A 19,218-nucleotide genomic window follows, 5' to 3' on the forward strand; every position below is an offset into this window, starting at 1 on the left:
GTTAAATTGGACTCGAATCCATCAGCTTCCACCAACCTCGTTATGATCCAACCTATTAATAGAGGAAATGTAATTAAATGCCAGATTCCAGGATCAAAGGTTTTGAAATCATTATGGGATTCTCATGAATTTTGTTCATGATGTTAGTTGGACCTTGGTAAGTAATCAGTTGATTTGATATGATTCTAAAAGGTCAGAATCAGAAATCAGAATCAGAATTTTTTATTTGCTGAAAACGAATCGAAATAGGTCGTACACAAATTGTCTTAATGGCCAGTGTTTCTCAGGAGTTTCAATAGGTTGTACATTTTCGAGTTTGGAATATGTAAAATTAAAAAAATTGCAGTAGGATGTGTAATTACAAAAAGAATTACAGTCTTACTTATAAACTAATAAGTTATACTTAAGGGGTGTTTAAGAAAAAATCTTACTTATATACGTGGCTGAAATAAATCATTTTCTTAGCAATGTCTTAAATGAGCTGTCAAATTAAGTAGCCTCACGCCCTTGTTTAACCCGCTAATTAGCAAAATGGCTGGATTCTTACCAGCTGATTTTTCATTTCCGGTTTATTGACAGCTCAACTTTTTAATTTTATATTTTACGGATGCCATTGTTGCCATTCCACAACGTTTTCATGACAAATATTTTTTTAAGCTACCAACATTCCGGTAGTGTTGAGAAATTAGTATGTTTTTATGTCATTATCTGTTCATTACTTAAGACATGCTTAAGCAACGTTTATAGGTCAAAATAAATTAATCACTACTTAAGGCTTTAAGTAGTAATTAGTTAAAACAATGATTAGAAGATGATTAGTTGATTTTTATAAGTAAGGCTGTTAATCAATAATATTGCGATAAAATGGAACCTAGCAAACTGAATAGTTAACCAAAACAATCTATGTGGTATACTTTGCATTGTACTTTATTTAAAAGACATCCAATTTTATTCCCCCAGTATATTGTTTGAACAATCGACGTCATTTCAACTACAACAAATATTAACAACTACAATTCTTAAAACAGTTCACAAAACACTACCTATCTCCTTCCATTGAGAACTACTTGAAATGTAAAAGTACTGTCGGACAATAAAACTCCTTTATCGTTAAATAGCAGCTTTTAGAAACTTTGTTAGGCAAATAAAAGTTGGCTGTTTAACAGTGCGCCTTTGTCTTAGTATTGTAGCTACAAACACTTTTAAACGTGTTATTTTATTAGTTCGTTCTGTAAAGTTTTAAGATTAGCTTGATTTGTTTTTATTTGTTTGTTTATTTATTGATTGGATTTTGTTTAAGATTCTGTCACAATTGCTACAGTGTACTGTTGAAGTACTGTCATATTTGGAAGAAAAATTACTTTTGGTTATTTAAACGAAGGGTGAAGTCTCAGTTTTCAATCTATCTTGTGCTTTGCTTACGTGCATACTTTTTATATCATTGTGTGCGAATAATTTTAAAACATGCAAAAACAAATATATATCTGGCTAGTTAAGAACAGAAGTGATCCAAGTAACATTTTTAACAAAATGAAGCTAAGTCGATTTTTGGGACTTTTGAGTATGAAGTGAGGTTGTGCAAAAGTAATTCAAGTGCTATTCAGTACTTTTTCAAACAAATTTTTTTATGTTACGTTTCTGTATTTCAACAAATATTGCTATTTTCTACAATTATATCAATATTTTTATCAAAATTGCATTTACTAAAGAAAAACAGCTATGAAAGTTTGAGTTATGTTTATATCATCTATCAAATAACAAACATATTTTAAATTATGTGCTCAACATAATTATGATATTCATAAAAACGCATTTCTATGAATATCTCAACTTTTAAAAAATGCTACTTGGATTACTTCTGTTCTTACCTAGCCATCTATCTAAATATATCTAGAAACTTTATTAGGTACTACTTAAAAATACGAAACAAATACAAAGCTACATCGACTCAAAAATACACCCATTCAAAACACCCACACACTTTCACCCATTCAAATCTACCCAGCTACTTTTCCCACCCGAGTACAAAAACCTACGTTACCTTACCTACTCCTACTCCTACCTACGTTACTCCTACTCCTACCTACTCCCGAGCCAGTCCAACGTGTTGCATTATTCCGCCATTCCCTCAGGTTTACGTCTGACTTTATAGAATTACTTATTCGATATGTGTCGCAGAATGTGAATTATTGTCTTGTTTACACCTAGGGTTGTCGGTGTTGCCACTTCAAATTAAGGAATGGAATCGGTAAATTTTTGTTAGGTTCGGTCGTGTTTTTGTGTGTGCGTTGGATTTATGAATGGGGTTGGTGATAATTGTACTGTAAAAGTAACTTATCAATGGTATTTCAAGTATTATAGATAGCTTCTACGTACGAAAGTGGAGTAGCTAGACTGATGATTAATGCATCTTCTGTCTAGCCTCTGCCCAACTATGTTGGGGTCGGCTTCCAGCCTATGCAGATGCTTAGATTATATGGAGCAACTACCTAAGGATCTTCCTCACCACAGTTACCTGGGCATTCCCACTTTAAACTGAATTGTCAGAACAAAAAACACTATGCTGTATTTAGCATTGCACGAATTTAAGTCAAAAATCTTTTCCTTACTTTTACTGCAACCTTCTTCTTCATCGCTTGTTCTATAGAATGAGCGATATAAGACGAACCGTTTGTTAAGTAAATATTTAAACCAAAAACAATTCAAAGTTAACTTCCAAACCATTGAAACCAAAGTAACGCCAACCCTAAACCGCAGGTATATAAAGGAAAGGGGAGGAATATGAAAGAAAATTGATTAGACTTGGATTCCCATGAATATCAATGATGTTAATCACGCATCTATTACAATAATAATATCGTACAAGTACTGAAATTGATGTGCGTGGTGCGCATTATAATAGTAGCTACTTAAAGGTTTGTTTCAACTTGTCAGCCAGCTTTAATTAATATTAATGCGATAGTGACTTTGTGTTTCGCTTTCGTAGAACTAATTTATATGTAAGTAATTTGGTATAATTCATTGAAACTTGGAGAAATTAAAAATAGATATATACATATGTATAAACTATTGCCTAATATTAATTCAATACTGAATTTCAGCGGAAATCCTATACCTATTTTTGTGGTTCACATTTAGATACTGACCAAGTTTTATATGTCATTGAGGTCATTCACGACCGAGATAAATTACCATAACTGCATAAAATATAGCCCTACAAAATGGCTTTTAATAATTTTCAAAATATCTACAAACTCTACAAACTCTCACCATTTTTTCGTTCATATTTAAGCGATAGACAGACAAAATAATTATGACACGTTGATGATGATGATGTCCTCCTAGCCGATTATCGGCTACGGCGGCTGTTCTCATGTATGGAGATTAGCCAACTACGCAGGAGATATTACAGTGCACGAGCATTTGCGCAGACACAGGTGCACTCCCTATTCCTTCACTCTCATAGCCCGATGGGACGGTAATCCGACACGACCGGAGAGAGATCAGGCGCAGGACCGACATTTACGTGCTCTCCGATGCACGGGTGTATCAATCACCAGCTTCCAGGCTCCGGGCTGCTTTTTGAAAGTCTTCTAAAACCCACAAAGCGATTTCGGCCCGACTCGGGAATCGAACCCGAGACCTCGTGCTCAGCAGCCGCACTTGCGACAGCTAGACCAACGAGGCACAATACACGTTAAATAATATATTACGCAGTAGCGCAACCTATCCAAAATAAAGTTTACCTACCTAAATAGTTTCACGACTGAAAACAAACTTCTAACATGGCTGCCTATTGCACCCGCATCTGAATATCGTTGCTTTTCATAATAATATAGTTGTATTTCAAATTTGATAATTAGCTTGTTTAACGTGCGGGTTTTAGTTTAATTAATATTGCCACGTATAAAAATTTTGCACAATTATTGACTTAATGCTAATTAATTTTGAAGTTAGTGTAGTTTTCAGTATATTGAAATCTTTCATAATTAAATGTTCACGCTAGTTAATTTTACATTTGCATTGAAGTAAGCCATTGAATGCCCCACGTATGTGCAGGAGTAATTTGGAAATCATTTTTTGACTACTGTGAAATCAATAGAAGCTGTCTTTAGATAGGGAAAGGACTAAAATGGCTACCCCTAGAAATACAAAATAAATTGGTGTGTACTGTAGTTTAATTTAAATAATGAAGTTAAAGGCCGATTTTCTTATAAATTGTAAATTAATTGAAGTCACTTACGAAAAAGGTTAATAATGTAGTTAGGTATAGTACAAATCTGTATTTTGTCAAAAACATAGGTCTGTGAACACAACAACAAAATAAAATAGGAAAATAAAACAAAACAAATGAATTTCGCCTCAAATCTTAGGCTGAGATACTTAATTATAATTGTTTTGGTATTTCATATTCAAGAAATATTATTTTTATAAAATAATATAATTTAATCATTGTTCCAGGAATTTGTAAGTGGAAATTACAAATAAAATTTCTTGGAAACTCTCATTTTCAAACCGAGTGTTGGAAATGAATTGTTCTTGTTGTTATTATTCTGTTATTAAATAAAAGCTGAGTATTTTTATTGAATGTTACAGTTTGTCGAAAAATCATTTTATCATCGTTTTGATTTATAAACATAAAAAAAAACAATAGACAGAAATAACTGGTTTTTAATACAAGCAACAAAGTGCAAATCAACATACCTATCCTTTGTTGCCATGGAAACCATAATACCTAATCATAAATATCGATACTTCAACCAACCCTTTTTTAACGATCAAACATCACTTTTCAAACAAAGAAAAAATACTTCATAATTCTTTTAACCCACTTTTACAAAAACCTTTGAAAACAAAATAACATCGAGCCCCCGGCTTACAAACCTGTCGTACTAAAGAAACCAAACTAGTATTTTTCTTTCATTTTACAACGCAGCTTCATTAAAATGTATTCATAAAACTTGTGTCACATTTTTTAGACTTATCTAGGGTTAGCGGAATAAATTCTAAATGTATACGAGTTTAAGTTAGGCGGATTTAAACCTAGTTGTATTAAAAATGGGAAAGTTTTTTGTATGAATATTTTTAAGGTTTATTATAGCTAATATTAGGTACTCTTCTTTCATGCTAGAACTACAAGCTACAAGATAGATTTATATGACACTTAACATGAATATAGCGTATTTATCATTTAAAGGCTACTTTTAATCTATGTGTGGAAAGTACTGGCCTCGAGACGCGGGTGAAACCACGGACTGAAGCTAGTATAGAATAAAGTTACGAGTGAGACAACGGCTTTGCACGCGAGGCGGAAAAGTATAAATCATAGTTCTTGCCTGACTTGAGGACAATTTATGTCGATACCATTTTCAGTATAATGATACAAAACGTTCCAAACTAACACTGATACACCTACAATAGTTAGGAAGGCTACAAATATATTAAACCAAAGAAAAATTCAAGTAGAAAAGGCTTTGTGGCAATTTAACAAAAAAAAAACCAAGACATTGTATGCAATTATCATCCTCATATATATTGCAACAAAGCGTCATAGAAAACAAAATGTAGTGTCCCGTTCAAACCGAAAGACAACGCAACACCCGGATAATATAGCATGATAATTCCATTACATATCCGGGTATACAATTGTTGCTAGCGCTTGGTCCAACACCTCCTATTTTTACAACAGTGTTGGTCCGCTCCACGGAGAAAGAAAAGATGATCGGAGATGCCATAATGCAGGTAGGTCAGGCATCATCCTCCGAGCCTTTCACCCAACTATGTTGGGATTGGCTTTCAGTCTAACCGAATGTAGCTGAGTACCAGTGCTTTACAAGGAGCGACTGCCCTATCTGATCACCTCAACCCAGTTACCCGGGCAACACAATACCCCTTGGTTGGACTGGTGTCAGACTTACTGGCTTCTGACTACCCGTAAAGACTGTCAAGGATGTTCAATGACAGCCGGTAGCCGGTAGGCAGACCAATATGATCAATTTACTAGTGAACTAACGAGGCCTTTAGATTATTTGAGACATCTGTCTTCAATTCATGGTATTACAAAAAATGGGTCCAAAGAAAGCGTGTATGGGCAAAACGTTCCTCGTCCCCCGCACACCCGCATTTTGGCATGCTACCTTCTTAGGCGATTTTCCGTTATGGCTCCTCCGCTGGTCATTTTGTTCTCCACGGTCCGCTCCTACTAATTTCTCTGTGGCAAAGGTACAAAAGTCATGTATGAGAAATTTATTCAGGTCTCGTCCCCGTAGCTCTTTGTGTTGCTAATTCCATTTTATTCTTTTCTATTCTGGTGTCATTTACCCCGGGGGCATGTCGTTATAATATTCAACATGATCTTACTGAAAGCTCGTATATGTATATAACTTTTCATTTCTTCAAAAAAAAATCTGCTGCGTTTGATCCATTTAAAATTGTATAGGTTTATTCATCTTAGAACCCAAACAACAAAACTTTTACAATCGACTTATTTTTTCGCAAGTCAAACTTTTGGTAACGTCGATAAAATATCGCGTCCCCTAACATTACAGTAAATAAACATTATATTTTCAAACAAAATAATATCCGAACACTTTCCTCAGCTGTCCGATACTTTGCGAGGCGCACAAAAAGTGAGGATTTTTCTTTTCTTATATTTATCGACAGCGTGTTTATTTATTGTATCGTGCGATGTGCGATGGACAAAGCGGGCGTCGGTCATATTTTCTCAATTTTGTTTCTAAGTTTGAACAAATATATTGGTTTTAAGAGAAAAAAATATTGATATGATGAGTGTTTATGCTGCAAAGCTTCTAAACGTGTATGTGCTTAATTTACTGTGTTAGAGCATGAAATATTTGCAATCCATTCTTATTATGATAATGCAATAAGCATAATTATAAACATTATTACAAATAGATATTTACTAAACGATTGCTAATAAAATGCCAGTACCTACCAACCAGTACTATTTCAGTCAGTAATGCTGAATTATACAATGACTTTTAAAATAATCAATATTTACATTCAAAACAAACACAAAACCCTAGAAAATCCATTTCACCCACAAATTCAATAACGTTCCCCATCTAATACGCGTGCGAGTGTCACGCTGACCGCGTCACGACTCACGCGTGACACCATGTCAGGACAGTTTACTATAAAAGAAAAAAATATATTCTTCATGCACGTCACTCGCGCCGAATTAAACGGCGCACGGCGGAACATATCTATTGTAGCGTCCGCGACCGCGACGTGGCAGACATTTTAAATTTTACGTCCGATTTTTTGTTTGTTTTAGTTAATATCAAGAATTTTAAACTTTAAAAAAATATTTAAAATGGAGAATTATATAGGTCGCTTCCGACGCGAAAGCGAACTGGCAAATCGAAATTGAATATCGTTTGAATTGCAAATATTTTTTAATAAACAAGAATCCATCACATTCAGGAAAAAGATTTCAAAAGAAGCTGTCTATTTCAATATTTTATTAACTTGAATATTATGCTGAGAATATTATATCAAGTTCTCGGTTTCCGTATTTTTTTATTAAGACTTGGTCACCAAATCAAAACAGCTAAAAGAGATTTGCCGTTGAGAAACCTGATCAATCTTGCGGAAACCGGCTACAGCCGGATTGTCATCGCATTCTACCCGTGACAACATGTCTCCGACAGTTTACGTTAAAAGAATATTTCTGGTATATCACACGCGAATTAAGTGTACCTGCACACTACAGACTAAACAGTCGGCCAACAGTTGATGACGATTTTTTTTTAAACAAAATCATAATATCAATCAAAGTTTTCAGTCGCTCTGATACCGGCTAAATACCCGATCTTTGTTACGTGCATACTACCATCCATCTTCATACTGACTGATGAGCCCAAACAAACTATCGGCCGACTAAAAATTGCAGTGGGCACTCTAGAAGAATATTTCTGGTACATCACACGCGTCGAATTAAGTGGTGCACAGTGGAACAAACCTTTAGTTGCGGTCGCGACGTGGAGAAATTGTTAAAACGCGGTTTGGGTTATTTTTTTGTTGTTTTGGCATTGTTTGTGGTTTTAAGTAATATTTTTGTTTGGAAATATTGTTATTGTGGCTTTTAGTTACTGAAATATTCCATTTCAATTTTCCATTGTAATGATTAGGTATAGCCTGTTTAATTGTTGGTTGTTAGTCAAAAAAGGACCCGTTCTCTCTGTAAGGGAAGCGGAAAGTCTCTTTACAGTTTGTTCGTGTTCCTTTATTTGCTCTCAGATCTTCACAGGCTTTCTTTCTCTCAAACTTCAAGATTTATTACGTATTGTGGAACCTACCGTTAATCTACCCTGTTCCTAGCCATCATCTGTTCATCATCATACAAAATGTGCATTAAACTCAGCATACACCTGTAAGAATAATAAAGCTTTCAACTAGTAAAATAATTTCTGGAACCAATCTAACACTAAACATGTACAAGTACATATTTTTTTAAATTTCACCCTTTGAAACGTGATAGATTAGGGTACCTGCGAAATTGGGATGGGAAAATCCATTTTGAAAAGGGCAGACCAGTATCACAACTTCTAGATATTAAGCTCTAACCAGTATTTTTCCAATTAGGTATACCCATTTCCAAATATACTTAACAACGTCGTTAATCCGAAATAAATTGGACAAGCTGGAATGGCTTATCGATAATAGAGATGTGTTTCAGTCCTTACTTTTATTCTAACTGAAGGGTACCGTTGTTTTTAGGTTGTTCTGATAGAAAAACGTATTTTACGAGTTTGTTTTTTTATTTTGATTAGTAGGTATTGGGGAGTATTTGAGAATAAATTGTTTTTGTTAAACTGTTTAATTAATTTAGATTGAAAAGACTTGCTTTATTTTCAAAGTTTTAAAGGAGGATAGATTTGATTATTTGGTCTTTGGTTTTCATTGAAAACACTCTGAAACTACATAATATTAAGCGATTTGAAAGATTCTTTCATCGTTGGATATCTAACCTGTCCTAACTGATTGTAAAGTTAAAACATGTATGTACAAGCAATTCACCTTTGGTTTTGAAAATTAAGAGCTTTTATGCCTTCTCTTCATCCTTTGATAAGAACCTCCTCCTTTTTGGGAAGTCGGTTAAAAATCAAAACAACACAAGGTTACGTTTACCACAGAAAGAACATGAACGGAACTGTTACTAAATGTTTAGTGATCATTTTATTACGCCAAACACTTAACTAAATAAATAAAATACTATCATAGCAAAACAGAATTTGACAAACCAATGTTTCACAGAACAGTAGGCTCCTGAAGCTGAAATTTATGAGGCAATTGGACGTAATAGGCATCCGATGACAGTTCCGTTCATAATAAACCCCAACATTGCTCGCTTGATAACTAGAGATGGATTTACTAGTTATCGATAATAATTGTCGATAAATAAATTATGGGCGGTAATAGTTTTGTCGATGGTTGTCGTTATTGGGGTATTTATTTTGATGTTTTATGGTACTTGGGTTTGTTATTTATTTATGAATAGTAAATTGTAGCAAGTGTTTTAGTTTATAGGTTATATTCAGTTTCTTCACTATGATAACTGTTCCTCCGAGCCTTTTCCCAATCATGTTGGGGTCGGCTTCCAGTCTAACCGGATTCAGCTGAGTACCAGTGCTTTACAAGAAGCGACTGCCTATCTGACCTCCTCAACCCAGTTACCCGGGCAACCCGATACCCCTTGGTTAGACTGGTGTCAGACTTACTACGATAACTATTTCATAAATATTTTTTTTTTAAATATTAATGAAATAGTTAAAAATCGTTTGTTTTTTTAAGTATTTTTGAGAGGCAAATAAAAACGTGATCACATCTAACAATTGAAATTACAAACTCAATCTCACACTGAATAAAAATCACATTACATCAAAAATTGCCTATAAACCATCTTACATTTCACAAACACAAAATGATTTTCTCAAAATTTATCGACAAAGGTATCCCACCTCTATTGCTAGAGGATTCTGTCCGCAATGAGCGATGTAACACTCAATCATCGGCACATCTCTATCGTGGGTATCTCGAGTCGCGTGGACTCTATAACGTTGACTGATCACCGTCTACTATGAGTTATAAAGGGTTTTTTTTTCTGTTTATACGTAGATAGGAAATAGTTGTTTGGAAATGGGGTATTATTTTTGGGAGGTTTTGAGAGAACCTTTATATTGAACATTGAAAAGTGATGCCGAAAGTGTACGATGCCGTTGATTCTACAGATTCTGTATGCCATAATTTCAAGTGGCCACATGGGTCATTTTCTACTGCTTTCATGCATCTTTTCTTTTATTGCGAGTGTCCATGTGTTTGGTGATCATCTTGTGATTTGGCCCAGTAGCATAAAAAAATGTCCTAGATAGTAAAGGCTTATAGATATAATTAAGATTATTATAATAAGCGTCTGTCACCAAAATATTTTTTCGAATAATCTAGGACGAAAAACTTCTATAAAGCTCCCGAGAGACTCCAGCTAAATTATTTCAAAATTTCAAATTGCTATTAGAAAACTAATAAACTTCATCAAACATGCATTTACAATAAAATGAGTGACCTCACAAAGTTAATTTAAGAACGACGACTGTGACTAAGCATTATTAAAACAGGTTCAACAAAAGGAGATTCAGACATCTTTATAATGACACCTACATAATAATAATATTTGAGTTAAAGCGCCCTCTACCTGACTTCACAAAGGGTTGAACTTCGTAACCATAATTAAAACTAGACCATTAGTGACGCCGACTGACGATTCTGTGTATTATGACAAGTTTGAACCAATTAATTCTTCCATAACTACTTATTGAAGAAACTTTTAATTTAAAACTACGCAAAGGACGCCAGCGAAGTGTGTTCGGCCGTTACGACAACTTGATAGTTAATTAAAACTGGGAAAGTTCCCTTTTTAATATATTTTTTGTTACAGTGGTAAACTTAGTTGCTGCTTAAAATATTCCATAGTTTGCACTCTTGGAGTAGGGACTCGAAATATCCAACTAATTAAATGTTTTTTTTCTTAAAATGAGGGTTTTGTAATTTTGCTGAGTTGTGTGGTTGACAGTTTTATCTGATCGCTTCTTTTTTTTAACATTTGAAGTATAAAATTAGTTCAAAGTCTTTTAGGGGAAAGGGAAGTCTAAGTAAACTTCGAGAACAAACAATGTTTAAATCTATATTTCTATACACAAGAAAATACTCAAAAAATGGTTTGTACTTTCCCAAATGATAAAGTCGAACAGAACAGACAACAGAACGTAGAACAGTATAAAAACGGATTTAAAAAAATGCATAAAGAACCATTAAAATAATATTCAGATTTTAAAATCGTTTTTTTTTCTCCACAGATCCAAGGCAAGCCGATTATCCAGCAGAGGATTTTACCAAGTCCCGTGGTATCAATAGATGCTCCCCATACTTTCAGAAGTACTCCAACTCCTATAGATGAACACAACAACATCATATTCAGCCCATGGAAGGCTTTTGGGCCTTTTGTCGACACCATACAGGTAAAAAATATTTTAAAAAATACCTATTGAAAAAATTGTGTAAAATATGCTCACCAAAATTCACTTTTGAGTTCAAAAATAAAATTTAAAGTGAAAAATGTGGTTTGCGTTTTTTGTATTTTTTTTAATAAAATATTTTTGACACCTGTTACTGTGGCGGGGTATGTAAATAAAAACTAACTCTGGGTGACCTTTGAATCTATTTATGTGGGTTTGTGTTACAGCACAATTTTAGGATTTAAATATTTTTTTACAAAATGGAATTTTAATATAATAAAGTTGATGTAAATAATTCATAATTTAAGCTAAATTAAAAATGAACATTTACTTTGATATTAAATTAATTACGCAACAATGTTTGATACAAAAAGAACCGATGAGTTCAATATGAACAACATAAGATGTTCAATAATCTTCATATTTGGACGCTTTTAACAGTCTTATCGTTTAGTTTAGTAATTTATAAAACATGAATTACGTACCAATTTCAAAGAATAATCATAGGAATTTTCATAATGAATTTGTGTACTAATGCAAGAAAATGTTTTATCAGAGAGAACTCATTATGAAATGCTTGGAATAACATCAAATAATAATGAGCTTACGTGCTAGGAAAATAAAAATAAGTTATATTTTTGCTTTTTTGTATAGGTATCTTAAAACGTACCCAAGTCGCTTTGAAAATTGTTATTAATTTTTTATCATTTAATTTAATATGGCAGTATTTTTTATGTAAAAACTTACAGCTCAAAGCTAACATAGGTCATATCGGTCACCTTCTCTAAAATATGCAGAGAGCTAATCTTCATAACAAACTATCATAATCTCATCAGAAATTCATGTTAAAACAACTGAGCTCCCAGCAGGCTTAGGTTACAAAATTTCGATATTTTCAATAGAAAACAGTCTCAGAACAAATATTGCTGTCTAATTGGTTTTTGACGTTGATTAATGATAGAATGCTGAGGCAGCCTGTTTGCCCCCAATCGTCTCGCTGCCGTGAACATATTCATTATGGATCGTGAAATTGTAGTATTTTGCCAAACGAATCTGGGGTAAACAGAAATTATTTTACAGTAAGTTTTGCGCTCTTCAAAAATCTTAGCAATTTAATTTCCTTTTTTGTAGGTAAGTTTTCATTTATGGTCTGTTTTAAAGCACCTTTATCATTTTTTAATTAATAAATATATTCTTTGTCTCCTTCGCTAATTTGGCTGTCCAACACTTATATTATAGCGGTCAAGCAATCAAGGAAAACTTTTTAGCATCATAATATTAGAGTAAATAGTATAAGATCTATATAAAACTGGTAATTTTCAAGACACTCAAATACTTTTCTCTATAACTTAAAGGGCTTTATGATTCCAGGAAGGTGAGCTCCTCCCCAGTCAAGACACCGTGGTGTTACCATCACCTCGTCATCACGACAGTTCGATGGATGAAGACGCCACGGACCCGATGCCTACACCAGAAACTTCAAATAAAGTAAGGAAAACCTTGCTATTAAGTACTATACATTTTATTTAAAATGTGCGTTTGTCATGTGCAAATAAGTCCATCGAGTTTTTTTTTATTTATGAATGTTGAAAAGCTCGATATGTTTGGTTATACATATTATTAAATATTTTACAGAAGCTAGCCAGAAAGAAAAACTCGAACGTTATTGATAACCTGAAGGTTTTATTACTTGTAACACTACAAAATGGCCTTACAAAATTAGTTAGTAAATACAAATCACGTAATTCCATTCAAATTTTCATAAAATATACTACTAAATTAGTAATAAATTAGATATCCAAAAATATATTTTAGTTTAGAGTGAACTAATAAATGTATAATTAATTATGATTATATTATGATGGCTTAGTGAATTTGAATTTAGAATTTATCTCCAATGTAGTTCAGAGAATTATTGTGCATATTTTATGTTTAATTATTTCAAATTAGGATAATTATAATAATCGTAGGATATATAATAACGAAAAAAAATTAAAAATGTTTTCGAATGAACCAGACTTAGTTTTAAATTATTGGTTTTATTAAGGTTTTAAGTTACTAAATACATCGACCCGTAAGTTTTCAGCAGGTACTATTGTACCGAATGTTAGTTAAGTTATTACATATTATTATCAATCATATAAACAGCTGTATTTCTGAAAAGTTTCAGCATATCTTCTTACGAGCCATAAAACTAAGAAATATCGAAATGTAGGCGTGTTGAGGGTCACACATCATAGAATTTAATTTGAAAAAATATTCATTTAGTTAGCCAAATGCTTATTATTACCATCAGATCACACCGAGAAGGCTAACATGAAAGGAGATGCGGAGTTGGCTCACTGGATTCTCCTCTCTTCATATCAAACTTTAAGTGAAACTTATATTGTTTTTTTCTCAAAATTTTGACTCGTACCATTTTTGTCCCTAGGTAGCATCAATAAGCCAACTATCGTTCATGGTGAGACCAGACAGCTTCGAGCGCGGCCAGCTGCGACTGACGTGCATCTCCACGGTACACTCAGTGTACAGTGAACAAGCGGAGCTGGTCATCAATGAGGAGCGGCCTCAGATCGCCTCCGTCCTTGGGACTAGGGACGCGGCTGGTAAGTCTTGAGTTTTTAACCCAAGGTGCAAGAAGAGGAGTATTTGTGTTGGTGTTTGGCATCGCAGGTCTTAAACGGATGAACTGCATTGGATGTTTTTATTTTATTTTTGACAGGTGACCTCCTGTCAAAAATTAAATCCAGCGGTGACTCTCATTTTGTTGTGTTTTTAACCCATTCAAATAAGCTAAATAAACGCAAGTGGTTCTTTCTGCTTGGTGACATTAAAAAGCTAGATTTAGGTACCTACCTACTTGGGGCTTATATTCTGTTAGCATTCATTTGTTTGTAAATAATGTTGCCAATAATATGCGGCATGTTAAAATCCATGCGTATTTTCATTGTACGAACAACAAGTTTAAACGTTTTCAATTATTATACCACAATATGAATGAAATAAATGATTGAGGTAACATACATTTTCGTCATTTCATAATGAAAGAAGTGCTCCAAACATTACAATTGCAAGTGCCCTTTAAAACTTCATTCATAACTCAATAACAGTAAAGCAAATAAACGGGAAATAAGTGCGATAAATACTATTATTACTGTACGCGAAAAACACTCGGATTCGTATAAATCATCGCTTTTATCGGAGCATTTAAAACGTTTTTCGACATTAATCACGAACGGATCGAAAGCTTTCACGGTTCATCACGGTTCAATAAACAACATTATGCAGTACCTGAACCGCTACTGGAAATATACTAGAAAATTGCCCTCATTCAACACGAACAAACCGAACCAATATTTTTCATGAGGAATGCTCTTTGAGATTTAGACTAGAGATCTCGGCCGAGTAGCGAATTGCTAAGAATTTTTATTTCTCGGTGTAAACACAACGTTTGAATACGTAGAAGGCAAACCAATCCCACTCTACAATTCAAATATTTGCAGCAGCCGACTTGCACTGCAATTTGCCACGAGAAGTTTTCCAGCACGCTGCATCTTGGCAAATATATGAAAAATGCAAAAAATACATAGTAAACATAATTATTTTGCTGATAGAAACTATTCTTACTAGATATGCGAGTTGTTGTGGCAAAGATGGCCGATCCACATCGTGTGTGCACTTATTTGAAAGCGCTTCAAATTGTTGATAACATCGCTTTATTCTAATAGAATAGTTTACCAACTTATATCGGAAACAATGTGGTTTCTGAACAAATAACCGTAGATTATCACACATCTTCTATTATTGACTTATTGAACAAGAAGAACATCAGGATAAACATAGCTAACAAAACTATGGTATAGGATACGCCAATCACGCATATTGAAATCCCATCTTCTATAGAAACCATTAACAAATTCCGCATAAATAACAGTTATAAAAGAATATCATAACATCCATAGTTCCACAAAATATCAACTAAAGTGGTACGAGAACGCGTATTCACTCAAAACATGGATATTGGTGTTCGTCAATACTGAGTATTAACCGTTCACGGAACGGTGAATCGGCAAATCCTTCTATATGTAGGCAATCACTCAAATATTTGCTAGTACTGGCTTCTAGTGAGGCTGTTTGTCGACTGAGCGTTCCGGTCCACTAAGCAAAGGTAATGTTTAGTGTTGTAGTCACGTGTTTGTGTGCGAGCAAATAGTTTGGTGTAACGTCACCCCCGGATTATCGCGCTTTGCATGTGTGCGTAACGGTTCGTGTGGATTATCAGTGTGGAAGGCAGGCTGGAAGGTCAGACAATTGACTATCTGCTTTGTTAGATTTTAGGGCTGTATTGATAGGTGAATATTTATTCGCGTTTGTATCATTGTGTGTTTGCTTTGTTAAAATAATGTTACTTACGCATTTGACACACTCGTACATAAATTGGTTTTAAAATAATGTTACATAAGCACACATGTTAGATCAAGACAGTATTAGGTATAGGGTGCCATAAAAATATGGATGGTACATCTTTGACTTTAACATTTTTTATTTACCCTTTTTTCATAAACCAACTCTTAGATGTTGTTTGTTCTTCAGAGCCTTATTATCATCAGCTTATATAATCTCGTTTTTCGTATCAAGTGCACCTGCATACCTAACCCATGTACATATATTATATTATCTACCGAATCAAATTACCTCTTACTGCAGCCTACACCGTGCATTCTAGAGCAACCGATAGCTCTAAGGTATATTGTATACGGTTCGTTCCTCCTCGATACACGAAATTCTAAACTACATAGGCTTTATGCCGTTGTTTCAATGAAATCCTAGCGCTTGGCAGATATTTCCGACTATTTGTGATGCTCTGAATACACTGGATCTAGGCTCTAGTTTCTCTTAGACCCCTACAGACTGCAAAATTTAATCAGCTTATAGTTTCATCGTGCAGTTAGGGCACTTTCAAATACGGTATGGCAACGGTGCGTTTATCGTCCTGCGTCCGCTTCACGCATATTGTACTCGTATGAAAACAAATGAAAGTCTATGAACAGGACGACAAACACATACGCAGCCCCATCAATACGATCCGAAACTTCTTATACTATCTTATACTAGCATAGAGATAGAAACTCACACAAACATAACAGCGATCAGGTATAGACCAGCTAAACAAAATGCATGTCGTTCACGATTAGGTAAGTATCTATAGCTCGTACTAAGCTGTCGGGTGATAGTTGGTCGATAGTTTAATAAGTGGGCTACTGGTACTTGGAAGCTAAAATAAACAAAGAAAACCGATGATGGTTGAGGTTTCTCCTATGTGAACTCTAACTACGTCATAAGTACTTACACAGTTACGTCATCCACGTTCGAATATTTCTGGGTTATAGAAATCTGTACCACTGTTCTTCAAGTTTAAATAAAAGGCCCCCTCATCTACCTATGTCATTTTATTATGTAACACAGTTACAAATATGTATGTTTCATTTTTGCTGCTATACTGCTTTTATACAATCAACCAAATGACAATACAACCATGAGAAATGAATATACATTCCGATATTGTTTTCGACATCACCAAAAAGCGAGCAACTACAATTAATCACTACTATCAATTCAACAAGGTACACAAAACAAGATAATATAGACAGTACTAATATACCTAAAATCCCAGTTAATCTGAATACCTAAGACGTCTCATCCATGTTATTACTATCGTCTCATTGTATTGAAACGTGCTTCTAATATCAGTAGACTTGTCAAAATGTGATATCTGACATTGGTAAATTACTTTGTACAAATGTCAATGTCGAAGGTTATGAGAAAAGTAAAAATAGGTATGCTAAATAACTGTTTGTGGAAGAAAATAGCTTTTGACTTTTGCGACTTTGTTCTCGGTTCTTACAACATAGGTAATACAATTTCGTTTATTTTTTTAGTTTTTCTTCCAAAGTAAATAGGATAGTATATATCTAATCATAATTTTGTATTCCAATTTCATACATTTGATAGAGAAAAATGTACAGAGCATAGATTACTTCAATCTTAAAATGAACAGATTTGTTGAGTCTCATCCATATTAGTTATAGCCCAAAATAGGCTGCTGAACAATAATTAAAGTATTTTTAGATTCTATCATGAAATTAATCCTTTTTTTATTACAATATTAATTATTTAAAAGTAGCTTTTTCTATCTGCTTTTTCAAACAACAAAAAACTACTAAACAGATTAAAATAAAATAATCTGGGATCGAGAAAGGTCATCAGAGAGCGGGAAGTAATTTCTCAGGACTTTGGTGAAACCCCGGGGAAAAGCTATTCGTGACCATATATCAGCCAAATTGATACTCATAACTTTCCTTTTGATAAAATAAACATAATAAATCATATGTTTATTTCTAATCCCCACTACAGAGTTAATTCAAAGTGAACAGCAGTTACGGTCGCTGTATTGACAACTCGCGGCAACGCCATCTAATTCAATTGTAACGCTATTCACAATAGTTTACAAACTACAAACTTCGTTATAACACGGTTTCATTAACAATTTAAAAGGTAATTGGTTTTGTTTGGGGAAAAATGAACTTTATAAATATGGTGTTAGGATTCGAAATCGAAATTCGAAAAATTCGAAATCTGGTTCGCATGTGATCGTCATTTGTTTTAGAATGCCTTTTCAAGAACAATTCGAGGATACTCATTTGTTTACACCAGTTTTGTAGTTTGCATTGTTTGAAGAACAAACTTGCTAACATATTACACATTTTAACAATGTTCAAAACTACGTAAGTACAAGAAAAAACGCAAAAAATGCTCGTTAGTATAATTCCAGTGACTTTTTCTGTCACAAAGATTTGAAAAAGCATGAAGAGGTAATAAATAGTAAGTACCTAGGTAAGAAATAATAAGTTCCTACTATTAAATTTTACAACCCCATAGCTAGTAGGTATTTCTGTAAATCCAGATAGAATTTGCATATCGAATGAACGAGAAATCTAGCCATAACACGTCTAGACGTCATTGTGAAAACACAAACAAACGAACATCGGAACTACGTATTTGTGTATCGAATGGAACTTAGAACGCTTTCACACCATCGATTTTGCCGTGCGTGAATATACGCTCGTTTTAACTTAGGTATATTACCTATTATTAATTAGGTATATCGGCATAATCATTATTTTAGGAGGAAAGGACAGTTTAGAAGCGGCATATGGCCAATGCGACTGACTATCTTGTTAGTGGTTGACCTTGGCGTGTCATAAAAATCTGTTACTACGCACCCTTGTATTTAGGCGGCATCGTTCGAACCATCATCATCTCCCGAGCCATTTTCCTATCTACGTTCGGGTCGGCTTTCAGTCTCACCAGATGCAGCTAAGTACTGGTGTTTTACAAAGAACTGTCTATCTGACCTCCTCAACCCAGTTACTCGGGAACCCAGTACCCCTTGGTAAGATTCATCATCGTTCGAACCGAACAACAGTTGTCAATTGTTTAATTAGTCTTTGTCAAATCGATGCGTGGGTGTCGCTCGTAAACGCATGACAAACGCGCAGATGATCCACTATTGCTAGTTTGAAACCCCTCTTATCCCACTTCCATAGATGCCAGTTTCTGTCTAGACGGAATACATTAAGCCAGTCGTTTTGTCATTATCGAAACTATGCAGTTTAGTAGAAGA

At 34.1% G+C, this 19,218-nt stretch overlaps 1 protein-coding gene across 1 annotated transcript in view; it reads left to right on the plus strand.

Annotated features, from left to right (window-relative positions):
• Window positions 1–19,218, plus strand: part of LOC110370505 (uncharacterized) — a 131,359-nt gene that overhangs the window by 77,879 nt on the left and 34,262 nt on the right. Inside the window, exons 3-5 of the mRNA XM_064034184.1 lie at window positions 11,376–11,537; window positions 12,906–13,022; window positions 13,966–14,140. Coding sequence (XP_063890254.1) covers window positions 11,376–11,537; window positions 12,906–13,022; window positions 13,966–14,140 — 454 coding nt within the window. The remainder of the gene's footprint in view (window positions 1–11,375; window positions 11,538–12,905; window positions 13,023–13,965; window positions 14,141–19,218) is intronic.

The sequence above is a fragment of the Helicoverpa armigera genome, chromosome 4, assembly GCF_030705265.1.
Source record: "Helicoverpa armigera isolate CAAS_96S chromosome 4, ASM3070526v1, whole genome shotgun sequence".
NCBI lineage: Eukaryota > Metazoa > Arthropoda > Insecta > Lepidoptera > Noctuidae > Helicoverpa > Helicoverpa armigera.